At 39.6% G+C, this 11,764-nt stretch overlaps 1 protein-coding gene across 2 annotated transcripts; it reads left to right on the top strand.

Annotated features, from left to right (window-relative positions):
* Positions 1-512: 512 nt before the first annotated feature.
* Positions 513-9,670, top strand: LOC115126173 (ubiquitin-conjugating enzyme E2 L3). Of its 2 annotated transcripts, none has more exons than XM_029655787.2 (4): positions 513-653; positions 7,377-7,472; positions 7,645-7,831; positions 8,135-9,670. In XM_029655787.2, exons 1-4 carry the CDS (start codon positions 528-530, stop codon positions 8,287-8,289), a joined length of 564 nt encoding a protein of 187 aa, XP_029511647.1. In that variant the 5' UTR covers positions 513-527; the 3' UTR covers positions 8,290-9,670. The 2 variants fall into 2 exon arrangements, with proteins under 2 accessions (XP_029511647.1, XP_029511652.1); XM_029655792.2 differs by lacking the exon at positions 513-653 and adding an exon at positions 5,486-5,591.
* Positions 9,671-11,764: the final 2,094 nt, after the last annotated feature.

Genomic DNA, 11,764 nt, shown 5'->3' with positions numbered 1-11,764 from the left:
CACAATAAGACATGGAACAATGTGTAGAATTGCAGGAAATTCGCTTAAAACAGAAGAAGAAGAAAAACTGCTGCATGCAAAATGTCTAGAATTAGCTTTAAAAATGCACAATTTTCTCTCCGAGAAACAAGAGGCGTGTGAGTGGGGGTTTGTTACTATGTTATCCATTCGGACCTTTGCCACCTAAAACATTTGTGTGACTAGACCTTCTCAAATAGCTATTGAGTACCCCTGGTATAGTGAATCATTCTACCATTCTAAATCGCTGTGAAATATATTTTCAATAACAAAAAATATTATTTTTAGGCTCAGCTGTTTGAAACTGGGTGGACCAAAACTGCTGTTCGAAGCTGTTGGAACAAAACCGAAAGTAACTTTTGTACAGCTCTATAAACCACATTTTTTGTTATTGAAAATATATTTTCGATGGTGATTTAGATGATACAATGATCCCCTACATTATTCAGTGCTTGTTTTGTCACATAAACGGAAATTGAGCGAACAGTGTAAATTTTAGCAACCAGGAAATGACAGGGCGATTTCCACTAGATAACCCAGCCACAAAGTCAGAACAGCTTTCCCAGAATGACAACAGATACCGCTTCAGTCGGAGAAATCAAGAGCAATATCACAGCCAATCACAACACTGGCGGGTAAGTAATACGGTGAAACACTGTCGTTTACTGGTTGGTTATGAATATGATTGGTTTGTTTATGAATCTTGGCAATGTCAATAGTTTGTATGTATGCTTGTTTGCATGTAACTATTCCTCTTTTGTTTGTTGATATTTGTTTGTAAATAAAACAACAATAAAAATACAATTTAAAAAAAGAAGATACGAAAAAAATGTGTCGGTTGCTTAGCAACAAACCCCAACAGTCAAAACACCTCAAAACAATAGATGGTATCATGAACAAGCTGAAAGGAGCCAAATAAGATTTCCCACATGGCAGTTTCTTGTCATTCTTGCTAGCAATCTGGCCATCCAGAGTCACAACAACATGCTGCAACATACAAGCGCGCACATAATTGTCATGGCGTGGTCAGCTACATATACATAGAGAAATAATAATGGCGTCTTTTTGTAGGCACTAACTCCGCCATGGTTCGTCGGACGAAGCCTATGTGGAAAAATAATAGAATTTCTGCAGGGTTTTAAGATAAACACTGAAAATATGGTCTGTGGTAAACACAGGCTTAGGAGGTCTTGTGTACGTTTTGTTCTATGAGCTCATATTCAACAGCTTTACGGCACTTTGTGAATTTTGAAGAATTTATGTAATAATAAAAAGCACAAATCACATAACGGCTTTATGATTAATAAAAGTTATGTTAACTGACTGCTATTATCTCATAGAACAAAACGTATAAGATCTCCTAAGCCTGTGTTAACCTCAGACCTTGTTTTCGCGTTTATTCCAAAACCCTATTCTTTCCCCGTTCATTTTTCCCATGGGGATGGCTGAACAAACCAGAGGTAACTTATTTCCGGGTTTTAGGACTAGAAATTGGAGAGCTCTATTAGCGCCAGATATATTATGGCCATTTTCTGAAATTACAATGCAAAATAAAAAATAAATCCTATGTGTAGCACCTTTAAAAGTGAAACATTGTTTTTCAGGTAGTACAGGCAGACTGCAAGGCATGTGTTAACCCTTGCTTTACCAAACTAAATGCTAGGTTGGAAACAAGGGGAAATAATGTGTGAGTTGAAATAAATACAAGCGGTGATTCGGACAGCAAAAATAAAGTGATTCTCTTCAGATGGAACTGTTAGCAGGCATAGGTGTGCCTGTGACAGCCAATACAGCGCGGCTTGGAACGCTGCTTGTCCAATCAATCAAATGTATTTATAAAGCCCTTTTTAAATCAGCTGCAGGCTAAAAATATGTTCTCCAATCAGCATCCAGGAGCCAAACAACCAGTTTTACAATACATATGAATCCATTTCGATTTTTATTGTGCTTATAAGAACTGCACGAAGGAATTTTAAGACCACTATTGAAAAATACAATGTTCAGGCTAGTATGTTGACAATGTTGGGCTTATAGTGAAAAAAAACGTGCCGATATAAAAGTGGGGTTGGGGGTACTCCGTAGGTTCTGTAGAATCTATATATTGTGTAATTTCATACGGCACTGAATAATATGGAGTGTTGCTGGCCTTTTACCACACCCATTCCATAGGCCACAATCAGAGGTGCGTAGTAACGCCCTTACAAGTAAGTCTTTACATGTACTTAAGTAATTTTTGGAGGAACTAGTACTTGTTTAGTTACTTTCTGTGGGCTGTACTCTTACTCAAGTAACTTACATTTTACTCAGTTACATTTGATCAAATTACTTTAGTTACATACATTTATATTATTATATCGTTGCTGTCAGATAACCTCATCTCTCCAAATGTTTAATGATTTTCATTCACTATTCAAAATAGCTTGTCATCAAGTCTTACTGAGGATATTTTTTTTGTCAGTTCTTAGCCAGACGCGATCAGAGTTAAGTTGCACTATAATTACCTTCTGCTTTTGTAATATTATATATTTCATGAGTAAGATAAGTATTTTTCTGATATTCTGCTGTTGAAATGGTTTTGATGGCAAGTGGAAATGAAACTACTAAGTAGCTAGATAGTTAACTCCGTATCTGACAGAATGTTTAAAGGGATTCTTTACTCCCTCAGTGTCAGATGAACTTGTGGATACCAATTGTATATCTGCGTGCAGTTTGAAAAAAGATGCTAACTAGCGTTACCCCTGGACTTCCAGTCATTGCGCGATCTGCTAGCATCCTGTGGGACTAGCAGATACCCATCGACCCCCAGTCATTGCCTTAATGTTAGTTAGCATTGGCTCGCAAAACTACCTCTAACTTCCTTCATACTGGACATAGTAACTATTATTATTATAATTATTAAGTGTATTTCTTTACATATACATGTAGCCTACACACTAACTTTCAACATACTAGTATTGGTGTAAACTTTCTAAAGAAATGCTGTTATAAATATAAAAGTATGGCAAATTATCCATACATCTTTTTTTTTAATTGTTGCCATGCTGTAAAAAAAACAGTTCTATTGCACTAGAGTGCAAAAAAATGACATTCACAAAGATTAGCATTTATTTGTAGGGGGACTCTTATTTTGACAAAAATACCTCTGTGATTGTGCTGCCAGCATAATTTCCTGCAGACAGGTGAATGGTAATGGGAACCCTAACCCCTTGACCCAAATTTAAATAAAAGCAAACTGAAAGGGGAGAGAGGAGAAAAGCCTCTCCTTAGCCCTGCCAGACCAGCTGCTGATGCACAGAAGTGCCCAAGGGAAAAAGTTTTGTGTGTCAGTTTAACCTGAACAACCAGGATACAAGCCGGATAAGTTGACCAGAATCGACAAAGATAACAACTGCCTCTGCCACACTGTATGTATGGGCCCCTGCCCCCTGGCATTGTATGAACTGAAATATCATTTGCTTGTTGAAACAAGCTCCTTGAGGGTGCTTGACTTGGGCAGGAGCTCACCGGAGCTGAGTCTTGGCACCTCAAATGTTCTACTGCTTGAGCTCCTGTTCCTCTTGATAGAATATTAGCTCAAAAGTATTGTGGAGCTCCTGCACCTAAATGTAAACAGTACCGGCATCCAAGTCAAGCATAGCTCCTTGATGAGATAAAGCACTGGTGAATAAAAGGTGTGGTGCAGGCTGATTATATGTTACATCGGTGTTTCCCAACAAGGGGTACTTGAGAAGACTCATGAGACTGGTATTTTATTGATTTTTATTTTACTAGGCAAGTCCATTAAGAACAAATTCTTATTTTCAATGACTGCCTAGGAACAGTGTTCTGGGGCAGAACGACAGATTTTGTACCTTGTCAGCTCGGGGGTTTGAACTTGCAACCTTCCGGTTACTAGTCCAACGCTCTAACCACCAGGCTACCCTGCCTCCCCTGGTAAAATCCACGTGAGGGGGAACTTCAGGGGTACTCTGGGCAGAGCAAAATGTACTTGGTGGTACATTAACTGAAAAAGGTTGGGAATGTCTCTGTCAGAGAATGGACTTCAATTCTTTCATGTCTTACAGCTTGCTGATATGAAGGCTCAGTATTATTTCATCCCTTGACATGTCTTGTTGATTATGACTGTGCCAATAATGATTACGTTGCCAATATTTGATTGTCAATATGACATTTCTTGTGAGATAAAAAGAGCACCCAAATTAGTTGACCTCTTAAATATACATTTTAAAGAAACATTTTGACAAGAAATTGACAGGGTTAATAAATCATGGAAAAGTTGTGGTTTAAAAGCCATTGTTAATAAATGCATTCTGATTATGAGTTCAACTGTAATGCTTATACAAGTGACAAGGAGCAGAAAGATAAATAAATTAGACAACTGATTGTAACTAATGGACACCTCTCTCCATCTATCCGTATGAAGAGTGGGTCACAGGAAGACGAGGTGAAAAGAGGAGACGTGCCACTTAATCTTTAAATACTGTCACGTACTGTGTGTGTGTGTGTGTTACTTTCTAAATGTAATCAATAACATGAGAAGGATTTATCAAGAACAACTTCCCACGACTCTGTTAGTTACTAGTTACCTGTCCAAAATCGTAATTAGTAACATAACTTTTGGATTACCCAAACTCAGTAACATAATCTGATTACTTTCATCAGATAAAGCAGATGGAGCCAACATGAACTTGCACCTTTTTCCAATGCTGAATTGAATGTCATTGATAAAACGGAAAGGTGTCATAATGTATTTTATTTTCTGCAAAAATACCTTTCTGAATTTAAAAGTAATCCAAGAAGTAATCATCTAGTTTTTCAAAAGTGTCTGTAATCTGATACAATAGTTTTGCTGGTAACATAACTCATTACAGTAAACAAAAATTAGATTAGATTTAACTGATTACATGTTCTACATGGACTAGTATTCCCTCTAGAGGACACAGTATACACTTTTATAACATCTACTTCAGTTTAAATCTGCCAAGTAACTTTTAGGTATTGAACCTACAGTATACCATATCATGGTAGTAGGCTATTCAATAGCTATAAAGCAAAAGTTTGATTATTTGTACACCTTATATTGTTCCTGGTGCATAAACAAATTATTTGAAAAATCAACTCCAGCACACTGGTATTCTTGTAGCTTCAGAATGTGTTATTGATTAGGCTCACCAGGGGGCATGGCATTGAAACCATTGTAATGTATTTTGTAACATGTAACATTTTATTTCAACATCAACCTGCTACCAGTGTGTTTTCAGATGTTATATTGCCTCAGATGAATACCCTTTTACTATTTCAATCAAGTGAGAAATAGTGGCCCATGTTTAGGATTCTCCCAAAATAGCCTAAATAAATGGACGAATACTCTCATTTGACAAAATGACTTCCGGATAAATATACTAAAATCAAAGTAGCCGTGCACTCCAAGTACAGTGTTTTTTTTCATTCGGAAAGAGTGCGTGCGTACACACTGTACAGAGGAGACAGTAAGAGCCAACATTTGGATATCGCTGTGTATTCTGGGTACAGACAGTAATTCCACGATGGCGGCGAGCAGGAGGCTGCACAAGGTATATTTCCTGATCAATCCAATTAGGATTTTCTCTTGTTAGGTTAAAGAAAGTAAAACATTCGGACTCCCAAATCTCAGATAAAATTAAATGTGTCGTTAAATTTGTTTTATTTAGCCTCACAGTGTCAGAAACCTCATGAAACTCGGTAGGCGGAAAATGACGTTAGTATGCTAAGCTAACCAGCTAGCAGTTGTTTTTTGGTCATGTTAGCACCGGCATATTAATAGGCTAGATTCGAATTAAACGTTTTGTTAATCTAAATTGATTAACAAGGTTAACCATGTGTCATCATAAATTAAGATTCAATTCAGTATGGTGTCATCAGTTGGGTGATAATCGCGCTTCAACATTTTTGATCTTCGGCACAAAAACTTTAGCTAGCTACGTATTGTAGCTAGCTTAATACTAATTTAGCAGGGAGTTAATTGTGCTAGCTAGCTACGCACAACAGTTACATAGGTCGTTAGCAGTGTGGTTCGTTGCGCTAGCTAGCGAGTTAGCAATTCGGGTTAGTGTTACCTAGCAAGTTTATTTTCTCAATGTGAAACCGAGGCGAGGAAGCTGACCAGCTAACGTTAACCCGATGTATATACAATCTTGCTAACGTTATGATGTAGCTACCGGTAAACAGCCAAACCCACTTCCTGTGATTTGGTTTCTTAGCTTTGAATTGTTTTGAGTAGTCTAGTGAATCGAAAGTGAAATTGAGCATGCGGCTGCCAAGTACCGTTAAGCTAGCTAGTTAACTTAGTTTAATTTCATTCATTCGATCTCAATATTCGAGGTAACATAGTGTTGAGAACATGATTTAAACCCGGTGTGTCAACAACCCGGCCTTATCATAATTGGCATTTATCTTTTCCCTTGCATTTGTCAGCCACCATTTGACCCAGCCTAGGATAAATACTCCTAGTAAACAGTCCCCATCAAGTCAACAAAAATAAATACAATGTTTTGAACTCCACACATCTTAGTTTGACAGTCGTTTGCATTGTAATCCTGTAGCAGTGGTCTTATCCAGAGCAACAAAGAATAAGGCTACATTTGCGCTCTGATTTGATAATACATGAAATCAGGAAGCTGTGCACATGTTTAATTCTAATATGTATGGGTGTGTTAACTGTAAGGTCCTTGTCACTATAACAATACCCCCAATCTCATGATTTCCAGTGAAAGGTTGGATTTATGAATCAGTCCTCTGGTGTGGCAGAAGGCAGTGTTCTGTAGTGAGATCAGTGTGAGAATGCACTGGATCACTTCCTGGTTGTGAAGGGGTGTGGCTGCTTGGTTCCAGGGATGAGACTGGCAGTTGATATGTTAACATATATGTTAATCCCTAGTATTTTTAGTCATCCAGTCTTTTATTTGTATGACAATATATATATATATATATATATATATTTTTTTTATTTCACTGAAATTTGGGTCAAATTAGGGTTTAGTGCCTTGTCGGCTCGGGTATTCAAACCAGCGACCTTTCGGTTACAGGCCCAATGCCCTAACCGCTAGGCTACCTGCCACCCTGTGTGAGTAGTTCTGTATGTCGCCCCGTTTGTTTATAGTTCTGTATGTCACCCTGTGTTTTTGTGTCTGGAGTCATTCTGTTGTTTTTGACCTATAGGACACAGGTTGTTTAGTGGTTACTAGGACTCAGCCAACACAGAAACATGTTTTATCAGTTCTTTATCTCTTATTTGATAAAAAACCTTTCTGCTTCCTGTAATGGTTATGATTAACTAACTGTACAGGGGAACTTGCTCATGATGTATTCATCTTTTTCAGGAACTTGATGAAATCCGCAAGTCTGGAATGAAAAATTTTCGTAACATTCAAGTGGATGAATCAAATATTTTGACTTGGCAAGGCCTCATTGTTCCAGTAAGTCACCATTTACTACTCTTGTCTCCGGACAGACATGAACATGACCATAATAACAAGGAGGACCAAGGCACTCTCCGCGATATTGCAATTCCTTTGTTGCTGTGGCATGTTCAGTAGGACATCAGCTCACCTTTTAACCAAACGTCATTGTCTCTCTCCCCTCTAAAAGGACAACCCTCCATACGATAAAGGTGCTTTCAGAATCGAGATCATCTTCCCAGCAGAGTACCCCTTCAAGCCCCCCAAGATCACGTTCAAGACCAAGATCTACCACCCCAACATCGACGAGAAGGGACAGGTGTGTCTGCCTGTGATCAGCGCAGAGAACTGGAAACCAGCCACTAAAACTGACCAAGGTACGGCGGAAAGACGCACGCACACTCCGACAAAGACAATAGACAGTGGTTTCTTCTCATAACTTTTTAAGTAGTAGTTATTATTGCAGTTCTTTGTAATTTCTCGTTGAAATGCCTAACCCTCCAGTCTCCTCTCCCTCGGAGGCTCCTGTCTATTTGGCTGGAGAGGTTTCCATCCTGCAACCTCTATGTGGTTATGGATTTCAATGTCTTTCTCATCTGTTTCATCTGGTCTACATGATGTCATCCTCCATTTTTACATAATTCTTAGTCTCCTCTTTTGTTCTGCTTGTCTCCCTGCAGTGATCCAGTCCCTGATTGCGCTGGTCAACGACCCCCAGCCAGAGCATCCTCTCAGGGCAGACCTAGCAGAGGAATACTCTAAGGACCGTAAAAAATTCTTTAAGAACGCAGAAGAGTTTACAAAGAAACATGGAGAAAAACGACCTGTGGACTGAGAACGCAAACGTGTGACTCCCTCTTCCTACCCCCCGGCCTCCTCTATCTACTCCCCCTCTTTCCCCCCCTTCCAAAACCCCCTACACCCCTCTCTGCTCTTACCCAATCTCCTGAAAATGCCCCCACACACGTACACACATCCTTCTAGCCCCCCTCCTCCTGGGGCGATATATCTCAGCTCCACTTCTCCCTGGCAACAGGACTGTGTCGTGAATCAGGCAAGTTGGTCACCTCTGGGTGTCAGCTTGTGGCTGTTACTAACTTTCTACTGATTTCTTAAATTATAAAAATGCCGGAATTGGGCCCAAGAGAGCAGCTTGTTAAAGAGGGAACAAAACAAATACAATGGAAAGAAAGATCTAGATGGAAATGTTATGCTCAATTTGTACACAGAAGTGCTGGTGCAGACCTCTGTATAAAGATGATCAAGTGTTTTGAAAACTATTTGGTAAATGCTCAACTTGTGGTCTGATTGTTAACCCTTTTCATCTCACTCCTTCCCCTCACTAAAATATGTAACAGAAAAAAATCAACCCCAAAAGCAACAAAATGATAAAAAAAAAAACACTTAAAGCATCAAGGTTCAGGTGTGGAGAAATGTTTATTTTATATTTCTTTCTTCTTTTTTTTGCCTATGTTGCACTTTACTCTGTGGAACTAGCTTTTAAGTTTACCATAAAACATCAGTTTGTCACCAATTCAATGGTCCAGATGTTATAAAAGGGAAAAAAAAATGTTTGACTGAACTTGCTTTTGTTTCTTTGAGAGGTTACGATGAAATGTTTTGTTCATATGTTGTATACTTAGCAGACGGTTTGACCATGTGACAGGAAGTACTGCTCTTCATGCCATTGCTCACTGGCCTCTTTTCAAGGTTCTGACTAGAGGGAGTACAGCTATGATCAGAAGTTACTCTCTTTTTTTTGTTGTAGCGGGTTAGGAGATTTAGGTCAAGAAATAACGTTTATGACACCCCGTTCCCATTGAAACTGCTCGTCAGTCTCTGCCCCAACCAGCAAGGCACTGCACAAATTCACCAATCTTAATCACATGAGTAGTTATTTGGCATAAAAAGTGATTTGTGAATTATGATGGTGGTAGAAGTTTAGTCATTTAGACATGCATCAGCAGCAGACCAGTACCAGTAGAACAGTAGCTGCCATGAGGGTGTAAATTACATTGGACCCGCCATTGTGGGACATATTTTGGAAGCTCTAGAAATGCATTCATGTTTACATGTATTTTTACCACGTTTATTCTACTACAGCCACCTTAATGCACACTTTAAAATTGTGTGAGCTAAACGTATGTATGAAATGTTATGGATATTACTAATGTTACGGTCCCAACTACAAAACAACAACAAAAAAATACTTGTAATTTTGTCCTTAACATTTATTTAAAATACTGTAGAATTCCTTTCATTCTTATGGAGATCTGCTCCTTCTGCGGTGAGGCAATATGTCCGACTGGTGGCTTCAAAGCCTGTCAGTGGCCAATAAATAGCATCAGAAATCCAGGGTTTATATACGTCACTGCGTTATTTACGTTATTGGTTAAGACCAATATTGTATTGGTTAGGGCTCGGTGCCAATGAAATGCATACATTAGTGTATTGAGACCAGTGTATGTCACTTTTCACCACTAGAGGGCAATACTTCTCTACAATAGAAATTGACTCCATATCCGAAGGTCTCTGGTCTTATGCTGTGGCCTGTGGACAGTCTACCGTAGACGGTATATGGTCTCTACCCATATATAAACTGTGAAGTCTACCATTAAATTATAAATAATCGGTGTGTCCAAAGAGATCGGTCTGAGCAAAACACTGCACTAATCTTGATCACAGAGGGAGCTGATAGTTGAGGTGCAAAATGATTTGTAGATCAGTGATTCTGCACAGGGCCTTGCTTAGACCGATTACCTCAAACCTGTATGAACTCTTGTTGTATTGGATTGTCTCTGCAGTACGGACTCCGTTTCCCATGGTCCTCAACACCTCTAATAGGCCAATAGATGTTGGCGCGTCGGTGAGGTAACTGCTGCTAACAATGACCTGTGACTGAGGACATGGTTATGGGAAATACATTTATCACAGGCAGTACCACACTGTTATACTGATGTAATCTTATATAGCTTGACCATTATGTGAATGGTCCAAATGGAAATTCAAGTCTTAGTAGAGCTTAGTGGCTGTTCTGATATGATTTATTTTCATTTTGTAATCTAGATCCCATGCTACGATGTCATATAGCTGTACTGAACATAAGCAATAGTGGGGTCGGCAGGCCTCGAAATGAAGACGTGACGATGCATGTAGCCTAAACTGTTGCTGTCCTGTTGCTCGTCTGAATCATACCACATCTCCCATGAGACGGACCTACAACCCTCCTCTCTGAAACTTCTAGTGTCTCCTTTTTGGCATTACACAGAAGTCTAGTGGTCAGCACGTAGACCACTGCTAAAAATACACAGACCAGATTCAGTTTCCTCTCTAACACATACCCTCTCACACCTACACACACACACAAACCCACTGGCCCCTGCCCTCTCAGTCACACTATGTCCAGCGGGCCCTCTGGTCTTTTCCCACGTGCAATAAATATGTACACTTAATGCCTTCTGTTTCTTTGGTCCCCTGGCCCTGCTCATACTAACCCTCTTTAGTGTGTAAGTACAGCAGGCAGCGATTAGCTGATTAGCTCCACGTCACTAAGCTGCTCCAAGAAGCCCAATTACCCTCCCTGTACTATACAGACGAACGTTTTGGCACTGACGATGCTTCCATTCTTGTCTGGGAGTCAGAGCCCTCAGCGCTTACTTCCAAATCCACGACAATGTTGGGTTTTTGTATTTTATCTCATTGAGAATAACCCGGATGAAGAAAGGTTAAATGAGAGACATCTGTGTGAATTCTGCTGGTAGTTTCCCGTTGATGGAATTGGGCTTCTGTCGTGCTTCTTCCTGTCTGTTCCTCTCACTGACCTCTAGAAGTGCTTAACTCAGTGTTAAACACTGTTACTGCAGTAAACCTATTATGGCAGATCAGCTGCTGGGAGACAGATACACCGGCGAGACTAGAACTGTAAATATTTCACATTTAGTACTTTAGCACTTCTCCAGAGCGACTTCCGCCTCACGCCAGACTTCCATCCGTAACACAGCCATGTACAGTCAACTTCACAGGAAGTGAATCATCTATGCCATTGCACATGAAAAGTCCAATGACATGTATGGGCACGTTATGGAAAGTCCAAGTCAGTTGTTAATTGCTAAGGTGTTTTAACTCTTAGTGAGGTAGTGAAGTTAGCAGGAGGAGAAAAGGAACACGCTGTGATATCGCCTTGGAAAGCGAGCCGAGTCCGAGAATTAGTCATTTTGTGGATCAGAAATCAGATGTTTTATTAAGGTAGATTTTTTTATTGAGGTTAGTGTTACAGGTAAGATTTCTCGCTCCTGGTAGAAGTTGCTCCT

This window comes from Oncorhynchus nerka, linkage group LG4, assembly GCF_034236695.1.
Source record: "Oncorhynchus nerka isolate Pitt River linkage group LG4, Oner_Uvic_2.0, whole genome shotgun sequence".
NCBI classification, from domain to species: Eukaryota; Metazoa; Chordata; class Actinopteri; order Salmoniformes; family Salmonidae; genus Oncorhynchus; species Oncorhynchus nerka.
Note: the sequence above shows the minus strand (reverse complement) of the source record. Positions and strands in the feature narration are given on the sequence as shown.

Coding starts and splice junctions, on each gene's coding strand:
- LOC115126173 (XM_029655787.2), top strand. CDS start 528: ATGACAGGGCGATTTCCACTAGATAACCCAGCCACAAAGTCAGAACAG. Junction 654..7,376: donor GCCAATCACAACACTGGCGG/GTAAGTAATACG, acceptor CATCTTTTTCAG/GAACTTGATGAAATCCGCAA. Junction 7,473..7,644: donor GGCAAGGCCTCATTGTTCCA/GTAAGTCACCAT, acceptor CCCCTCTAAAAG/GACAACCCTCCATACGATAA.